This window comes from Tubulanus polymorphus, chromosome 5 (assembly GCF_964204645.1).
Source record: "Tubulanus polymorphus chromosome 5, tnTubPoly1.2, whole genome shotgun sequence".
Lineage (NCBI taxonomy): Eukaryota > Metazoa > Nemertea > Palaeonemertea > Tubulaniformes > Tubulanidae > Tubulanus > Tubulanus polymorphus.
The window spans coordinates 16,191,949-16,212,833 of NC_134029.1; the positions used below are offsets into that span (position 1 = coordinate 16,191,949).

Sequence of the window (20,885 nt, forward strand, 5' to 3'; positions counted from 1 at the left end):
TCCCTATTTAAAAGAAACAAATCATGTCTCGCTTTGGAATTTAGATATGGTAGCTCTCATCTGCCGTAAATTCTGCTGATAACAGTATTAAAATTGTGGTGTATGAGTTAATTAGGGAGAATTGGAAATTTCAACTAGCGTTACGCTAAACGGCAACTTGAATGGCCATAGTTTTGTCCCCTTTAAACATACCAGACATAGTTGACACAGACTTATTTGACTAATTGTATCGTTTTCTAGGATTATCCTCTTAAACCTAGGACAAGACATAATTTAGATTATTATCGTCAGTTCATTCATCTTCGTCCGAGATCAAATACATTTAGTGCGTTGTTACGAATAAGAAGTAGTGCCTCTCAAGCGATCCACCGATATTTTAGGGTAAGTAAAATTATTCCATTCGTATTCATTTTAGCTCTCGTTTATGCAGCAGTCAATATCCACTCTCTCCATCATCCACAGTCAATCAACACTTATTATAAATTCTTCCAAAAAAGTCATGTTGAAAAAAGTTGTGTTTTCATCATATTGAATTTAAAAAAAATTGTTTTCTTGATATTTCCGTCTGAATTTTCTATCTAATTTTTTGCAAAAAGTTAATTTTCTCCCATCATTTAAATTCAATCCAATACAGTTTTCACTCTTTTTTTTAAGCTATGTTCCCTTCCTTTTAAATAGGTCTGTGATCGTAAAAATTTATGTTTTATTTTTCCCCACACACCCTTTTATTTTTGCTGGTAAAATCCATACTCAAATTAAAAAAGGCATTAGTGATGTGTGGGCATATGGTCACTGGCTTGAAAATTTGATAATTTCTTAAAATGTTACTGTAGTTAGCAGTGAACCATCAGTGATAAAGAAGTAAAATTCTTTCCATTTTAGGATCATAATTTTATGGAGATCCATGCTCCTCTTATTACGTCCAATGATTGTGAAGGTGCTGGTGAAACATTTCATGTTCAGGTAATTTTAGTTATGAATTAGAGAATTCTAATTCTTTTTTAGCCCACTAGTGACTTAAGTCCCAGCGGGCTATTGCATTCACTTTTTGTCCGTTGTCCGTTCGTCCGTCCGTAGACGGAATCCAGTTATTTTGGGAAGTTTTGTAGACGCTTCAATGTAATGTCTCGATATTTGGGTTACACGTGTATCTACCCTAGACACATCTTCAGCCCAAAACCTGGCCCTGTCAGAATCAAGATGGCTGACTGGCAGCCATTGTTGTTCACTAAAATCAGCACTTTTTACTCATTTTTGAAGTTTTAAACGGAAATTTTGAAGACGCTTTAATCAATTACCTTGACCTTTCATATATTTTTGAATCCCCCAAAGGCCCATGAGCGTAAGAAAAATTGGATCGATCAGACTGTCAATTTTGGCCGGAATTCTGGGTCCTCTAGCTTCCTACGGGTTTGCTATTTCTCTTTGCAAATTGTGATGGGCATTCTTTGATTAGTCAATTATGACACAATTGGCGGCCATCTTGTCATCAGTACTTATTCGTAGGTCGGAAAAAGTTTTTCGACATTATATTGATACCTAAGCATATTGTGTTACTACAATTAATTGGAAAGTTGTAGCCCATAACGTGTTCTATGATTTTGGTGAGTTTCAAGGTCATTGGTTTTTGTATATGGCCACCAGGGGGCGTTGAATAACACAATAACTTAGTATTTGTACCTATGCATATTTTGTTACCACAATCAATTGCAAAGTTGTAGTTCATGACATATTCTATGATTATGGTGAGTTTCAAGGTCATTGGGTGTTGCATATTGTCACCAGGGGTCGTTGAATAGTAAAGTAACTTAGTATTCCCATATTAAATTGGTAACAAGGCATATTTTTTTATCACAATCAATTACAAAATCGTAGCTGCTGACATGTTATATAATTGTGGTGGGTTTCAACTTCATTGGTTTTTGTGTATGGTCACCAGGGGGCGTTGAATATTGAAATTGTTAGATTGTTGGCATTTAAAACCACTTCCCAAGTGGGCATGGTGTCCCTGGACCCCTAATTAGATGAAGATGCAAAAAAAACCATTTCATGACCAATGCGTCAAAGACTTTAAAAAAATAATTGAACCGATGATAACTTAATAATAATAACTTAAGTTAATAATAATTGAAAATTGCATATTCATAATGCGTGCACGAATATGAGTATATTATGGCGGCTGATAAGGGCCATCGTAAAAAAAAAACACGAATATGCAAATGAGGGCGACATTACGACAAAACGACAAAACTAAAATAACGCGACAAAACAATAATTTTCGTTTTGTCGCCCGCGATAATTCATTATTTTGGTTTTGTCGCCCGCGACAAGTCAATATTTTTGTTTTGTCGCCCGCGACAATTCATTGTTTTGGTTTTGTCGCCCGCGACAATTCATTACTTTTGTTTTGTCGCCCGCGACAATTCAATGTTTTGGTTTTGTCGCCCGCGACAATTCATTACTTTTGTTTTGTCACCCGCGACAATTCAATATTTTGGTTTTGTCGCATGCCGCAAATCAATCGTGACAAAGTATTGATGCGAATGACCTATTTAGTACATCGACCATGTACCGAACACTATTATTGTGCCCCAGCATTTGGGGTCATTCTATTTGAACCCCAACATTCCATATGTCCACCAGATTCTGGTCATGATAAAGTCATTTTAATTTTTCTGCCAACCTTATTTCTTATTTCATATTCATCTAACATTAAACATCATTAAGTATGCGTCCCCTTATTGAAATTAGGTTAACTATCTCAATATATCAATGTTACTAGGTAGACCTTATTTAAAATGAGGTGATTTTTATGTCGACTTTTTGCGATATTGTCTCAATAAATTGCCATACGTATAACGACATTTTAGCTAAAGTAGTGATGATTATGTCAACGGTACGGTTATGTTGAGATACACGCGTCGACATTGGTGAAAGGAGTGATCACCGTATAACGATTTTACGACGTGATATTAACACGATATACCGACTTAGTTATGTCGATAAATCGCGATATATCACGTTTTTTCGACATAATTTCGTCGTGATAAAAAGTCGCGACGGTTTTGTACGGGTCCCATATAAGCTTCCGTACATCTTTAGAAAACGAAATAATATGTGATCTTTCATTAAGTAGGATCACTTGAATGATCGCTTTAATATCACTTTATTTAAAAAAAAGAATCTGCCAAAATGACCTTAATAATCGACACTATATCAGATTAATCAACTTCAAAATAGGCGAATTACTACATTATTAATTGGCCCAATTATTCAAAAGCTAATAAAGTGGGCGGCAAAACCAAAAAAATGAATTGTCGCGGGCGACAAAACAAAAATATTGAATTGTCGCGGGCGACAAAACAAAAATATTGAATATTCGCAGGCGAGAAAACCAAAATATTGAATTGTCGCGGGCGACAAAACAAAAATACTGAATTGTTGCAGGCGACAAAACAAAAATAATGAAATGTTGCGGGCGACAAAACCAAAATTATTGTTTTGTCGCGTTATTTTAGTTTTGTCGTTTTGTTGTAATGTCGCCCTCATTTGCATATTCGTGGTTTTTTTTTACGATGGCCCTTATCAGCCGCCATAGTATATGCTGTCACTGTAACTTTGTAGTGTGAAACACTAGTGATCTGCCCGCTTGTGCCAATATGAATATATGCTGACATGCGTTACCTAAATTTCTTGTTTCATGTAGTCTTCAGATGACATTCATAGTAAAAATGGCTTAAATTCAAGTAATTTCTTCGATTGCCCAGTTTTCCTGAGCGTGTCCAAACAGTTACATTTAGAGGTTATGGCGAGGTAAGTATTGTTGTTTATATTTTGGGGTAACTTTATTAACGATATTGGAGTTGGCATTGAGCTGTGTTTGTCTGGATGAAATTGTGCATCTGCGTTTTATTTTGTAATTGGATCCAAGATGGCCGACTGGTAGCCATATTTGAATTTCCCAGCGGGATACAGCCTATAATTCTTGATGAATTTTCATAATACTTAGTGAGTTGAGAAGTGTACCCCTATTGAAAATGGAAGTCATCAGCCATCAAATAGCCGCCAGGGAGGCCATTTTGAATTATCTTGTTAGCATCATAGAGCCTACAATTCTTGATGGAGTTTCATTAAACTTGCTTTGAGGATTGTTGTTTGTAAGACTTAACACAGTTACCTTCACTAATATTTTTCAGTGCGTTCAGTAAAGTATACACATTTGGCCCAACATTTCGTGCTGACAATTCAGTTACAAGACAGCATTTGGCAGAATTCTATATGGCAGAAGCTGAAATTTCTTTTCTTAGCTCACTGGCAGATCTCATGGTTGTAGGTTATTAATTATTTTTTCGCATTCATTTGCTGGATTATGTACTGTTCATTTATATAAGAAGTGATTGGATTATTGATACATTTGTATTAGTAGTTGTTAGTTATCCTTGCATTTTAAAGCACATGGAACACCTGCTTATGAGATTAACCCCTAGCAGCAGATTGTGGTGACTATCTGGCAATACAGTTCATCCAAGATGCCATAAGTATAGATGTAATAAGTATAGTTCCGTGAAATGAACTTCCCTATATTCATCTGTGTTGTATATGAATGATAGTATTAGAAATGTGAAGGGAACGTTTTAAAGATGTATTGAAATATCAGCTTTAAATCAAATGTTAAAAACAGATTTCATTCTCGATAAAATGATCAATGAATTGAAATATATCATAGTCACTTCTAAGTATTTGATTTCTGAAAAGTTTTATTTGTATACAGTCAACCTCTGATATACCGCCCTCCCACTTACCGCCACCCCTGCTTACCACCAGGTTTTCTCAATGTAGATCTCAATACAAATACATAGTAAAACACCCCGATATACCGCCATACTCTCTATACCGCAAAAATCATTCTGCACCAATGTGGGCGGTATATCAGGGGTTGACTGTATTTTACAGTTTTATACATATTTTGTTTTATACATATTCAATTCGTGTAGACTGATTTTGGTTATTCTACAACATCATCTTCTCATAGTAATTAGCAGTTTCACACTCACCTCTATCATTGAAATTGTTATCAATCAATTATTCTCTTGCAGGAAATGGAGAATTTGATGAAATATGTAACGGAACAAATGTTTTTGCATAACGCTGATGATTTAAATCACTTTTACCAGAATATAAGTCCTGAAAATTATGAGGTAAAATTTCCTTTGTTTTAAAATTCTACAAAAAACTGTTTTTGGCGGGAAAATTCTTAGCTCTTGCGAGCTAATGTGATTGGCTGTTTTTTGGATGTAAGGGGAATTCCGGCGGTATTGAAATAATTATGGGAAAGCCATAGAATGGCGAACGTTTCATTGGACTAGGTGCCGTAATCGTGCGAATTTCAAATGCTTATTGCTGGTGAGAATGTAATTAGTTCACATATCCGCCATAGGTATCGTTTCATTTTAATAACCGCTGATTGTTTTGATTGACATTGAAGTGTAAGCGAACATTCACTTACACAAGGCCTCCATGTGCGTGCGTAGTACTAATCATTAGACTGCACACACAAACACACACGCTCGTACAGTACACTATTTTAGGGGTAATATACAACATAAAACCAGCCACAAACCAAAGAAATTTAAAGTGGGGAAACATAGGAATACTAAAATATAGCTAAATACGTATATTTTATATAGTAATACTGTAATAACGCTGCTGGACCACTCTGCTTGCTGGCGCGTGCAGGTTTGACATTTCATCAGCAGAAGATGAGCGCTGTGTTTTCTGTTTGATAGAGTTTATAATAAATCGTAATTTCTTGTGACCTGAAAATACTAAGCAGCAAACTATAGGTATAGGTATAAGTCAAGGTCTGAATATTGTAGAATATTGCTGAATATTCAGCCACCCTCTGATATGTGACATCATATGAATTTTAGTTGAATATTTTTTCATATTGTGAAAAATATTTTTTTGAAAATATAAAATAGTTTCCCTGCTGCGCCTACCCTACGAAATTTGGGACGTGGACTGTAAACAAATGTATATCTTTGGTTTTATTTGACTACAAAATAATTCTTTAAGAAAGATAAATACAATAGTTAAACTTGTAGAACTTTGAAGTCACGAATTAGAAAGATTTTTAGCAGCAGCTCTGCTGCCGACAGCCCCGCAGAACTGTATATTGCACTGGCTTTGCACTATGCTATCAGCGAAATTTCGCTAAGCTGCTGTTAAAACATCTGAGAGAAATTTAATTTCAAACGCGCATTATCATCTTTAACTCTTTCAATCCCACTACTGTATGGCATACGGTACAAATTGACCAGCTAGCATACCCGTACCGTATGTGATACGGTATCACTTAAACCTTCTTCTAGAAGGGCATATCTATCAGTATCAGCCAGTGCTGCCATCTGCATAAAATCAAAGATGGCAACAGCCATGAAAAAAACAATTTGGCTGGATGAAAAGGTTCAGCAGCTCGTATATGATGCTGACAGTGATGCTGGTGACTTGGAATTTGGTAGTGAACAAATTGAGAGTGACAACGAATATGACAGCAGCAGTGCAGATGATGTGAATTAGTCAGAAAGTAGGTTTATAGTGCCAGCAATGATTTTGATGATGAAAATGAAATCAGTGACAATTTTTTTAGACCCTGTTGATACAGTTGTCATGGCAACGGACACCAATAACAATAATGAAGAACCAGAAACTGTCCATCTTCAAGGTCACATATATTCAAATCATTTGTCTTATTTGTAAGCCCAATGGTTATCAACACCATGGTATACAACGTATCAGTGTCAAATACATAGGTAAAAATTTTCGGAGGCCTGAAATTATACCCCAATGAAACCCCTTACATCCGGCCTTCCGACATATCGGTGAAGAAGTTGGTAAATGAGTGGAAAAATAAATTTTTCTAGTTGTTCTATTGCTTTGAAATTTTTACTACATAAAGTAAGGATATATGGCATACAATTTCAGTTGGAATTGAATAGATCAGTGCATTTTTCTAGGAGACAGAGCAGTTTATCTGAAGCTTTTTGGTGAATTTTTTTCATGGCGGCCATCTTGGAGTATGTGACCTTGACCTCAAGTTCACTTATATCCAAATTATTTATGTCTAAATTGTTGGCCCAAAAGTTATCAACAACATGCTATATAAATTTTCTGTGTCAGATACCTTGGTAACTGTCCTATGAAGTTTCAAATATAACCCTATAAACCCCTAAATTCCACCCGGTACAGCAGTGGAGACACTATGTGGTATTGAAAGTTTTACTAGTGGTCCTTTAAATCTTCCGACAAAAGTTTTGCCCCAAGACGATAAGCTGGGTTAATGAGCCGCGATTATGCAATTCTCAAAATTAGCAAAAATTGCAGTCTTTTCACTGGGAGTGGTTTTACCCTGTAACATGGTGGTTTTTATCCTGTAAATGTACATGTTAAACGTGTAAATGTGATACATGTCGACGCACCTGTGAACAATGAACACGTATCTAACAGACACATCGGAAACAAACATTGGTTGGGTAGGCCCGACCCTAATGATTGAAGGTAAAATTGCTCAGGTTCCACATGTGGAAGTGAAATCATTCAGCATCAGTGTTTTATGCTGTATACGGAGCATGTCTATTTTTTAGTCATTGGGGAAAACCCACTACCACTTTTATATTCATGATGAGTCATGCAGTTACGTGTGATTTTTACGTGTGTATAATGCTGAGATCGTTTCATTTGACAGTTTTTCATAAAGTTTACTTGGTTCAACTATTAAAATTTCTTTCTTAAATATTAATGCACGGACCCCCTGAACATGATGCGTTCCATCACTCTTTAAGGTAATTCCTATCTTTCCAAACGAAGTTTCTGCAATGATCTAATAAAGACCTAGGTGGCAGATTCAGACAGGAACACAACACGCACGTGCTCCTGACACAATATATTTTCCTATGCCGTTTTGTAAATACAACGGTAATATTTTTCAGGGCACTTTTTCCACCAGACGTCTCAGTACCTAGAAATTGTAAAAAAATTGCACTGAAATTCATATTTTCAAACCCTTGTTTTGTTTGCATGGATACTTAACTTGCCCTTTTCAATGTCCGTGGATCCGTTCCTAGATATGCCCTTCTAGCATATTTGAAATATGAATTTGATTGATGGACAGGTCATTTATAATTGAAGCTGCCGCATCAAGCCCCATGGGGCTCTTGTTCAAGCAATGCCCTTACTCCAAACAACCTCCTTTCAAGGTAAACTACACTTTGCCAATGGGCAATTTATTCTATATTTCCGTCGAGTACTGTACCCTTTCCTATGGTTTTTGCCAATATTTTCTAAATTTGGATTTATCGCCAATGGTTTTTCTATACGACCCGGCCCTGCGGTATTGCATTTAGCCACCGGCGAAATCCGTCATCTTTTTTCTTGGCGTTCTCGCAGTAGAACGCGTTGGATTTTTTCGCCGTAAAAATCTGGGAATTAGGATATTAGGGAGTTTTCACTCTCATAACGGTGAGTCCGTTCGGTTTGGGGGTTATCCCTGGTTTCTTTTTTTCCGTGAGAATTTTATTTACAAATATAATTTGATTGAATTGAATTGTTTTGATTTGTAACAGGATAATTATGCCACCCCCTCCTAAGGGTCAGCATCGTGGCGGGGAGGGATGCGGGCATTTGTTTGACGCCTGGGACAACCACGATTCATGTGCATCGTGCAGGCGCAAATCCGGTCAAATATGTGCAAGGAGCAATCCTTGCAATATTTGCGTCGTGTGGTCCAAAGACCTTTGGCTTCGGGCCGATAAGGCTCTTAAACTAAGAGATCGTCGTCGAGTTAGCAGGGATTCGTCGGTTTCGGCCGATGTGCCAACCGACGTTTCTAATCCTGTTTCTTATCGTAAAGCGGAGCGGTCGCCGGTCGTTCAGGTACAATCGGCTTCCCAACTCCGTTCACTGGGGAGGAACGCTGGTTCACCGGCATCGGTCTCCGGTCATTCACCGGTCTCTGGTCGTTCACCGGTTCGGCCGGTTCGGCCGGTTCAGACTACATGTTCGGAACCGAGCGCGCGCCGCGGTAGTCGCGAACGGCCCGCACCGGTTCGGTCGGGCATCGGTCCGGTTCGGCCACCGGTCCGGTCCAGACGTCGTCCGGTTCAAAACATCCGGTACGTTCATCGTCTGATTCTGATCGTCGCTCCGGGGATAGAGCTCGCTCTCCCACTAGATTTAGACGCCGTGAGCGTAATAAACGAGCAAGATCTCCTTCTCGCAGATCAAGGTTTGATCGCGAGAGGGACTACGATCGTTATTGCCGGAAGTTTCGCCGTCGGTCTTCTCATCGTTCGTCGACGTCGGTTAGCGATGAAAGCGATTCTTCTAGTAGGTCGCGATCCCGTTCGAGGGACCGTCACCGAAGTCGGCATGATCGTCGGGATACTGGAAAATACCTGACTCAGAAGGATTTCCATGTATTTGAGGAGAAAATTTTAAACTTGTTATCTTCGTCGCAACAAGTCGCTGCAACTTCTACAACAGGTAAGCCTATTCCTGATTGTCCGGTTAGAAGTTCGCCAGCCCACTCAGTTTTTCGGAATTCTGACTCTGAATTCCTGGATGCTGCGGTAGGGTCTGATTTCAATGAGGATCCGGTCCCAGAAGCGGCAATTCCTTCTGGGGTCGTTCCTGTCGCAAGCAATTGCAGGTTGCCCCAGACGATGGGGGCTTCCCTGGCTCGCAATGTATCTCCGTCCCGTTCAGTTTTATCCGAACCAGCGGGGGACATGCCATTTAGAGCGATGATAAGTGAGTTCTTTGTCAAGCACGGGGCAACTCGCGCTGAGCCCACAGCAGCTCCTCTGGTCGGTGAGTCAATGGAAGCTTATCGCCCTCCGGACTCCGATCTTAACGTTTTACGGGAATCGTCAGCGGTTTCGAGAGAATGGGCTCGATTGGATACGCAATTATGGGGTAAATGTCGGCCAGGAACATTTTCATTTCCTCCTCCAGAACGGGGTATGAAATCTGGGAAATATTTTAGTTCAACCGATCCACCTATAGGCGCATTTCGCTCGGCGTATTACGCAACTCCAGGTGCTGTGGATCACAGTCATAACTGCCTGGATGCTGATTATATTTGATCAGCCCGGATACTGTTACAGCACAGTCGGGTATTCGTTTGCCTAAGTCCGGTTTGGTGGCCATGACGTCAATCCTGGACAATCTTACCAGGGTTGGTTCGTTTCAAGATATGGCACTTAAGGTGTTGACGGGTGAGCTTCGCGAGACTCACGCCGCCGTTCATGCGGGCTCCGACCCAGAGTCAGTTGCCCTAAAACTGGAGGGAATGGACCGGATTATCCAATCTTTGGCTCGGTCTGTTTCGCATGTAATTCCGTTGTCGGTTCGGGGTCAGGCTAATCTGGTGTTAGCCTCCCGTCAGTCAGTGATGGACTCCAGTGCCAAAACTCGTCTACCGGATATGGTGTCCAATGCTTTGCTGAGAGCCCCATTGGGGACGTCTTCACGTCTCTTCTCCGGTTGGTGCGCTCCGGTTTCCGCAGAGCTGAGGAAGATTCGGGAGGTTCAGGCCAAGTCCAACCCCTGAACTCCGTGGAAAAAGCATTCTGGTCCGACGCCGGCGGCGCAAGGTTCGGCACGGACGCAAACAGGACCATCTCAAACTTCAGCGCTTTCTCAGGCAACTTCGGATGCCGGTTGGAGAACTAACGCGCAACTTCAACAATCGTGTCAAGCCTCGTCCGTTCGTATCGAGGCAAGGGGAAGGCTCCAAAAAGGGGCTCTTCCTTTCGGAAAAACTCGAAATGAATTCTTGGGACCAGTGGGAGGTTGTCTGCAGCAGGCAGCAACCCACTGGTCCGACCTCTTTGGAGACGGTTGGCCCTCCCGGGTCGTCTCTCGTGGCTACCGTCTCCGTTTCCTAAGGCGACCGCGCCTGATGAGGTCACCTCCCGACATGCGGCCAAAACCAGGTCAGGAGGCCTTAATCTCTCCGGCTCTCAAGGAACTGGCAGAGAAGGGAGCGATAGAACCAGTTTGCAACGAAACTTCTCCCGGCTGGTTTTCGCGAATATTCATGGTACCAAAGGCCACAGGGGGTCAACGGACAGTGATAGATCTGTCATCCCTCAATCGGCACCTAGACATTCCAAGGTTCCGGATGACCAAGCCCAAGGACGTGATTCAAGGGCTCCGTCCGGGTCAATGGGCGGCTTCATTGGACCTGAAAGATGCTTACTTTCAGGTTCCAATTCACCCAAAATCTCGGCGATTTCTCAGGATAAAGTGGAAAGGCCGCCAGTTCCAATTCAGGTCTCTTCCATTTCGCCTCAGTACAGCCCCGTGGGTTTTCACCAAGTTGGTCAAGTCAGTTCAGAAGGTACTTCAGTCAAGGGGTGTTCGACTGTTCGTTTACCTCGATGACTGGTTAATAGTCGCGAATTCGGCTCAGGAATGTCGGGAGGCAATGACCTCAGTCTTGGACTTAGTCCATCAGCTAGGGTTCCGCGTAAACAGGGAAAAATCTCAGTTGACGCCGGCCCAACAGTTCACTTATCTCGGCATGGACTTCGATCTCCGAATCAGCAAAGTCTTTCCGTCTATGGTTCGAGTGGCCAAACTTCAAGAAGCTGTAGCGGGAGTGTCCACAACCCCGAGAACAGCTCGTTACTGGTCACGGCTTCTAGGCTCCATCAGCTCCATGGGTCTGGTGGTGCCCTTAGGCCGCCTCAGAAGCAGGCGCTTGCAACAATATTGGAAGGTCTTCTGGTCTCAGTCGAAGGGCAACTGGGAGGCCTTGATTCCCGTACCTCCAACCGATCTAAGTCCGGATCTTCAGTGGTGGGCGGCCACTACAAATCTTCGGCTTGGGGTGTCACTAGCCCCGTTAGAGGCTCCAGTTCGTGTCTTCACGGATGCCAGTCACCAAGGATGGGGGGCACATCTGGAGAACCGAGTCAAAGCCGGGAAATGGTCTCGCTACGAGGCCACCAACCACATAAATTTCCTAGAAATGCTGGCCGTGTGGAAGGCCCTGAAGTTCTTTGACAGGAGAGTGGAGGGCCACCACGTTTGGTTAGCCACAGACAATTCAACAGTGAGGGCTTACCTTCAGAACTAAGGGGGCACTCACTCAGAAACCCTCAAAGGTCTGTCGGCCAAAATTCTTCTTTGGTGCCAGACAAAGGGCGTGTCCCTGACTGTGGCACATTTAGCAGGGAAAAGGAACGTGATGGCCGATGCTCTGTCTCGTCGAGGTCAGGCTATTGCGACAGAATGGGTTCTCCACCAAGAAGTAGCCGATCGGGTTCGGGGCATTTTTGGCAATCCACTGCTGGATCTGTTTGCCACCCGGTTCAATCGGAGGTGTCCTGTTTGTGTCCCCGTTTCCAGACGCGGAAGCGTGGGGGGTCGATGCCTTCTCTCTGGACTGGTCGGGGATGCATGCGTATGCGTTCCCGCCCACACCAGTCCTGCCGCGCTTACTGGATCAAATAGAGAGATCAGTCAATTGCAACATAGTTCTGGTAGCACCATGTTGGCCGGCTCAGAAATGGTTCCTACCACTTCTCAACCTACTGTGCGACAACCCCAGGATTCTTCCGAATTTCCCATCGCTTCAGTCTCAGGGGATCTTTCGGCATCATCCAAACAGCCAGTGGTTAAATCTGCTCGCCTGGCCATTGTCCAGCGATCCTTGTCAGCTTCAGGCTTTTCAGAACAGGCTGCCTCCTTTATCGCAGGATCTAAGCGGCCATCAACAAGTACCATTTACGATGCCAAATGGAGTCATTTTGCGGATTGGTGTGCTGCAGGGGAAATTGATCCATGCTCACCCTCTGTAGCTCAATTGGCAGATTTTTTACTGCACCTATTTGTAGTAAAAGGTTTACAGGTCATAACTATTAAAGGTTACCGCTCCGCGATTTCTCATACATTGCGTGCTTCTGGATGGCCAAATGTAGCAGGGGATCATCGGATATCCCAGCTGGTTGCTGGGTTTTCTATTTCCCGGCCTCGGGTAACAAGGACAGTTCCACCATGGGATCTGTCTGTAATTTTGAAGAAGTTAATGGAGGCTCCATTTGAACCTCTTTCGGCAGCGTCTTTTGCAAATTTGTCAAAAAAGACTGTATTTTTGCTGTTCTTGGCTTGCTCGGCCCGTCGCTCTGAGATTCATGCGCTTTCAGTCCGACAAGGTCATATTGTCTTTGGGCCAGCGAATGAATTTGTTTCGCTGCGGCCTGCTTTGGAATTTTTGGCAAAGAACCAACGACCAGGCTCGGTTGGGCGTCAATGGCGAATTGAAGCCCTAAAACATCGAGTGGAACCGGGCATCCCGGACAGGACTTTATGTCCTGTGCGGGCGTTGTGTTTCTATTTAAATCGCTCTGCTTCACGGAGGGGTTCACGGGAGCGGTTATTTATTCCGCTGCTGGATCACCTAAAGGGGGATATTTCGCGGGACACAGTAGCCCGATGGGTCTCTTCAATGATCAAGGACATTTTATTGAAGGAGAATCTTTCCTCGGAGGGAGTCGTTTCTCATCAAGTGAGGTCTATGGCTACTTCCTGCGCAGCCTTTTCGGGTGCTCCGTTGGAGGAAGTCTTGTCGGGCCGCCTTTTGGAATTCACCGTCGACATTCACGTCATGTTATTTACGGGATGTTTCAGGCCAGTTAGGCTCATTAGCTTCACTTGGTCCTGTTGTCATGGCTCAAGGTGTCCGTTCTTTCCGATCGGACCCTTTAGTGTAGAATATTTATGTAGCATTATCAGGATCACAGGGGGTGTATCCTTGTACATAGTTTGGGCTCATATCTGCAAGTATTAATTTCGCAAAATTCTGGGGGGCCCCTGAGCTGGACGGACTCACTGTGGCCAACCGGTCTTCCCTGTGCTACAGTGCTCCATTCCGTGCTTGGGTAAGTGCTCTCTTTTTCCCTCTTACCTTGCGTTTGAGCGGTGGTTTTTCTATCTACCTTTCCCACCATCCTTGTGCTAGGCTAGTCTAGCAAAAACCATAGGAAAGGGTACAGTACTCGACGGAAATATTACAATTTTTGGAACTAAAATTTGTATTTCCGAGTAGTACTTACCCTTTCCTATGGTGGGAATCCCGCCCACCTGCCCCGCATAGCTGTTTTTTTTTTGGTCTGCTATGACGAAAAAAGATGGCGGATTTCGCCGGTGGCTAAATGCAATACCACAGGGCCGGGTCGTATAGAAAAACCATTGGCGATAAATCCAAATTTAGAAAATATTGGCAAAAACCATAGGAAAGGGTAAGTACTACTCGGAAATACAAATTTTAGTTCCAAAAATTGTAATATTATATTCATGACATGGTCTATGGTTGTGGCAAAATTTTAGGTCATTAGTTATTCTCTATGGTCACCAGGGCGCGTTGAATGGTAGAATAACTTAGCATTTCCTTCAGGGATGAAAACGGAGTAGTTTGAAAAACGCGGAAGTAAGTAAAACTACGAGAAAACTGCTGGCTACGCCAGCAGTCACGAGCACCGAAGGTGCGAAGCCCCTTACGGGGGGTTAGGGGGTCCCCCCCAAGAAAATTTTGAAATTTCAAGGGGTTCTTGGCGCATCTGAGGTCCATTATCCAGCATTGACTAATGACAAAATAAGACTGCTACCACGCGCGGTCGATCGTTTGTTGTTTATGTCTGGAGTCAATGAAAAGGATGGCTCCGACAATATCCAAATCTTAGATACATATAGTGAAACCAGTTAGGTTCGAATCCCTAGCTGCATGTTTTAAATATTCTATCCATCGCTCAGGACCAACGCGAAGTGCGTGGATTGATGAAACAATGACTAATTTTATTATTGATTACATATATATATATATATATTCCTTGTCGAATGAACACGCGACTGCAAATTCTAAATATAAATCTGCCGCGCAGCGCCAGCTCTATTATATACAATATATTGATTTGTTGAAACTCGCGCTGACAGGTGGCTTTAGACAATACCGATGTTTCGCAACGATGTTGTATATGAGAGTTTTAGAGATCGTAGCACCGGTTTTATAAGACGCTCTTACGGTCTGTTCATTAAGTGTGCTATGATCTCAACTCAGAACTTTTCCTCAAAACTATAACCACAACCAGGTACCCCTCCCCCCCCCCTATTTTCTCAACGAATCTACATGAATCACAAGAATGATAAAAATAGATATCCAACCGCGGATTTCTGCGTTTCCGCGTAAGATTTTCATCCCTGTTCCTTATTGTATTGGTACTTTTGTTACCATGATCAATTGCAAAGTTGTAGCTCATGACATGTTCTATGATTATGGTGAGTTTCAAGGTCATTAGGCTTTGCATATGGCCACCAGGGGCATTGAATAGTAGAATAACTTAGTATATCCATATTATATTGGTAACTAGGCATATTTTGTTACCACAATCAATTACAAAATCGTAGCTGCTGACATGTTCTATGTTTGTGGTGAGTTTCATGGTCATTGGATGGGGCGTTGATTATTGAAATTGTTAGATTGTCGAACATTTGAAACCACTTCCCAAGTGGGTATGGTGTCCCTGGACCCCTAGTTGTATTTTATTACCAGGGGGCTTGAATATTGAAATTGTTCGATTGACGAGCATGTGAAACCACTTTCCAAGTGGGCATGGTGTCCCTGGACCCCTAGTTTCTAAGTGCATTTTATTTTCTTATCATTTAAGGAAAAAGTGAAAAGATGGATGACGAAAATATTTGTCAGGTATGTCTTTCAGGTATTCTTTCATTTGATTACTACCACAGCCAAAGCTCAGGAAATAACAATCCCAACGAATATCTCAATCTCTTGTCCATCATCTCATGACATCCAACTACGAGAGTAGAAGATTCTCCTATAACACAGTTGCTGGTATTACCCAATTGCCCCAGATTGCAGATTGCCACAACCTGTGATTGCACCCAATTAATACACACAGCCATGTATTGTAATGACCTTAATTCTGTTAGATAATAATATGACCTCAAAATCATACGTACCGTTCCTCTTGATTTGATTATTTGGGAGCATTAGAGATCAGGTCGTACCCGTCCAATAAGCCGATCATGATATTAAAGGGTAAAAATCTGAAGCTAGAAAATTGGCTTATTGGCCATAAGGCTAAAGACTGATTGGAGTAGAAATAACAGCTGATTCTTTATGATATTTCATTGTTGTTTTTGTTAGACGCTCACTGATTGGCTGATGAATCGTCTATTCAACCAATGGTTATCAGTTTAGTATAGCAATAGGATACTACATTAAGATAGTGATTTCATATTCAATGAATTGGAATTTGGGCTTTTATTTACATGATATTTCACTCAATTTGGTACCTCGATGCCTTTAATTTTTAAAATTTTTCTGGGGGAAGGCCCCTGAACCCCAGTCCGGTGCAAGCGTCTTTACAGTTGCCCTTCGTGATCCCTTACAAAGTTTGTTCACTTACGTGGGATGTCAATCATTTATATTTTCAATGTATATGTTGAGCATGTGTATATGTATAGAGGTTCTTCACTGACGTCACGATATCACGTGACGCACTGTTTATGTCGCTCTTTTGGCCGTCAGGCTGTATTGTGCGAGCAGTGAATAGTGCTTAGAAATGGCGAATTCAGACAATGCTGCTGTATTGTCTGACCTTGTGAATGACTTGAATGAAAGCCATAAATCACGATACATTGAAAAGCTGAAGTTTTTAGATTCAGGTGATCCATATTTGCTGCCAAAGGCGATGTTTAATCAGCTAATGTCCGCGCCGTTGCTGCCGAACATTTTGTACCCTGACATTTACAATTATCTAGTAAATTCTTCATCGTCATATAGCCACCAGTCACTAAAGAGTTATAAAAGTCTGGATGCCTACAAATATTTTGTTTCTGGATTTGTGAAAGAGGTTTGGATCCACAAAAATAAAAGCGAGGTATTCATCATACTCAGCAAGGTAGGTATACAAACGCAGTGTTTTTAATCAATCTTTTTTTAGGCCTAGCTAAAATTCAGATTTGTTGTTCTGAATTTGACAGTTGAATTTAAGTACAAATTTAAAAAGCCTATTCGTGTTTTATGAGATTCGTAGCCCCTACTACTAAAACTAACCGACAGTCCATGCAGTTGGATTTTTCTTTCAATCTGCAGTGTGATATTTTGTCATCCCATTTCCCAATTAAAAAAATTTTATGTCTGAATATCCCGGATACCAGTAAATAAAGGACTCCATATCAGCTCAATAACCAGAAAATTACTTGTGAATGTGTGTGAAGATTTTGCCTAAAATTCTTTCACTTATTTTATTTTTGTAGGTGGTGCACTCACAACGACTTAGTGAAACGGCGCTGTCAGCCTGGGTCGCTGCTAAACCTGATGGAGAGGTTATATGTTGCCACTGTACCTGCATGGCAGGACTGGGTGAGTCGTGCTCTCACTCTGCTGCAATTATGTTTGCAGTTGAAGCTGCTGTCCGGATTAATGGTGAGAATGTTTCGTGTACCTCAGTTGCATGCAGCTGGCTGGCCCCCCAACTAATCAAAATGTTGAATATTCAGAGACCAGCAACATTGACTTCACAAGTCCAGATGCTAAAAGAAGAAAGTTTACAGGGCAGACTCTCCAGAAGATCACTAAAAAGGGGGCTAAAACTGAAGCAACTCGAGACTACACTGAATTTTATGAGACATTGAATTCGGCTGGAATTCATCAGCTGTGGTTTTATCAGTGTTACCAGGTTATGCTGAAGTGTTTAAACCAAAAATTGTACCTGACAGTATATCTAGTTTGTATAACTCTATCAACAACACCAAGTCACTGGAAGAATTAAAAGAAGAAGCAGAAACAATTGTCAGTAGCTTATCAATTACGGATTGTCAGGTGATTATTTCATACTGATATAATTATGACATAATATGCTTTTTAATATTCAGAAATTCATATTTTCAGAAGGATCAATGTCAGATTCATAAATATTAATCTCAATAAATTATTAAACAGTTTAACAAAATAGAATTAATTTTATTATCTAATTATGATTTAAGAATGCACATTGTATGAAAAATGCGAATGAAATTTTTTATGTATTTTTAGATTGCCGCAGTTGAACAGCAGACTAAAGATCAGTCAGCATCAAAACAGTGGTTTCATCATCGCTCCGGAAGAATTACTGCTAGTAATTTCAAAGCTGCCTCCAGAACCAGTATAGAAAAGCCATCTAAGTCTCTTATCAAGAAGATCTGCTACCCAAATGCATTTAAATTTACCACAGCAGCTACAAGTTACGTATGTATTAATTGAAAACTTAACAATATTTTGTATTCTGATTTGGCATGGTGAAAAAATTAGTAGTATCAGGGCCAGTTAAAATGTTATGAAGATAACAGGCAGTCAGCAGGCGTAACATGAAATTATTCTTTTTGCTTGTGTCCACTTATCCCCAGGTCATAACAGGCTTAGAATTATAATGAATTGTTTATTTCACAGCTTGAGTCATATATTTTCTCTCACAGATGGGGATGCGAGCACGAATCCAGAGTCATAAAGGACTACGAGACATTAAGTAAAACAAGGCACCAAGGTCTCAAAATAACAGAATGTGGATTTTTTATTCATAAACAGTTTCAATATGTTGGAGCCTCACCTGATGGATTGATTTCATGTGATTGTTGTGGGCTCGGTCTACTGTAAATAAAATGTCCCTTTTGCCATAATGATACAACAGTCGAGGATGCTTGTGAAGATAAAAACTTCTGCCTGGAGTCTGTGAATGGAGAATATACCCTTAAAACACAACACGCGTACTTCTACCAGGTGCAGTGTCAGCTTGCTGTAACTGGCACGTCATATTGTGATTTTTGTCTGTGGACTGGAAAAAAGAATTATTCATGCAGCGAATATATCCCAATCCAACACTTTTTCAGGAAACAATGTGTAAAAGAAGTCAATTTTTCAAGAATTGCATATTGCCAGAAATTCTTGGAAAATATTTTTCTAAACAAATACAAAGTGTCCCAGTACCAGTGTTTCCTGATGCTTCTAAAAGCTCTGCTTGCCTGTGCCAGGAAATAAATGTGGACAAAACTCTAATTCAATGTTTTGGTCAGGAATGCACCATCAAATACTTTCACAAGAAATGTGTTGGGCTCAAAACGTAGCCAAGAAAAGGGTGGCACTGTCCACATTGCCGAGTTTTGTTGAAAAGAAAGGCTTAACATCATTTTTTTGTAAAAAAAAAACCTAGGAAAAATAAAATAAAAATTCCTCTAGATTAAATTTATCATGTTTTAACAGTATATCTCCAGATTGATATTCATTCTACAAAGAAATGTTTAAAACAGTTGATTCTGTTTTAGATATTACCACCGAGGGAGTTGCATTGCACAGAGCGCAAGCAACAAAGACACATTTGTCTAAGGTTGTCACAACATCATTTTCTGCAGTTTGAAGCATTCTTATTGGAATTATAGAATTCAACAAAGTATACTTTTGCCGCAGCGTCCCAATTACTCTCTCAATGTGGATACGTACAGAGGCAATTTTGCGAGTTTCCTCTACATCACTGGCATCTAACTGGGACTTGCCTCTAGTGAAAGCTGGTATGTGGATACTAGCACCTTTAACAGCAACGGAATCTTCGACATCAAAACCACGATCTGCGAGCACGATATCACCAGGAACCAAATTATTTAAATATCCAGAATGCTCTGTTACAAATTTATCAGAAGTTCTACCACCCCACCCTTTTAAAATAAATGCGATATGCCCTTTTGGAGTGATGCTAATTAGATATTTGACAGTATTGTGGGATTTGTACTGAGAATGTGTTTGAGCCCGTGCTCGCAGATCACTGGGCCTTTCAATGAAGACCTCAAAACAGTCAATTATGGATACACAATTTTTATATTCTCTTCGAAATGAGACTGGCATAGTCATCTGAATTATATTTCTATCTGGCCAGAATAAAAGTGCAGGTACTACATGTTGATACATGAGCTCTATTATTTCTAAAATTATTCTTGAAATTGTCGAATCACTAACACTGTACATGTAACCCAAAAATTCACCACTTAAGCTGTGCTTCAATCTTAGTAACACAATAATAAACTGTTCAAACTTAGGAATTTTACGCTCAGTTATATGCACTTGAATAAAACGAAATATTGCCATTAGCTTTTTTTAACTTTTTTTTTTTTTATTTATTTTTAAAAAAGATTTTTAACTTTAGCGTCATTGTCCTCAAATGATGACTGATAAGAAGCAGATTGTTTTAACTTTTCACGTAGTTCAAGATTCTCGCTCAGTAATTTCTGATTGTCCTTTAAAATTGACTCTATCTGAGCTGCCGTCAGTTCTGTCTGTGTCTGGGTTCCAGTGTCATTAGATACTCCTGCCTGCTCATCGTCGTTGTTAGATAAATCTGCAGCTGAAATTCTGTCATCGTCACTAGTGGCGGCAAGAGCTAGGAGTGCTGTGGCTGCCTCGGCACAACGTCCTGATTCCATCATATGTCTCTTGCGGTTTTGTCGCCTCTCAAAACTTATCAGATTTTTCTCCTGTTGACGTTTCACTGGTGTAGAAATGTGGCTGAATATGCTGGGGACGTCTGGTGACAAAGGATTATCACTTTTTTCCCCTACAATTGACAAAAAATGTTTGAATTTTTAGTTCATTCAAATCAGTAATTAAAGCTACCTTTAAAAAACTTGACCAGTAGACCTAGAGGGTTATCTCCTCTAAACATAAAATCATTGCATAATATATGAACAACCTACCTACCAGATATAAAATGACAACTACACAGACGATCATGAGGACCCAGGTTCCAGTTTACTCTCCGAATTGCAGCTAACCATTT

General features: G+C 40.9%; 1 protein-coding gene across 1 annotated transcript in view; it reads left to right on the forward strand.

Annotated features, from left to right (window-relative positions):
• LOC141905147 (asparaginyl-tRNA synthetase-like) overlaps positions 1-20,885 on the forward strand; it is a 76,544-nt gene that overhangs the window by 48,819 nt on the left and 6,840 nt on the right. The window contains exons 4-9 of the mRNA XM_074793918.1: positions 241-381; positions 883-963; positions 3,707-3,813; positions 4,197-4,329; positions 5,097-5,198; positions 15,729-15,766. Coding sequence (XP_074650019.1) covers positions 241-381; positions 883-963; positions 3,707-3,813; positions 4,197-4,329; positions 5,097-5,198; positions 15,729-15,766 — 602 coding nt within the window. The remainder of the gene's footprint in view (positions 1-240; positions 382-882; positions 964-3,706; positions 3,814-4,196; positions 4,330-5,096; positions 5,199-15,728; positions 15,767-20,885) is intronic.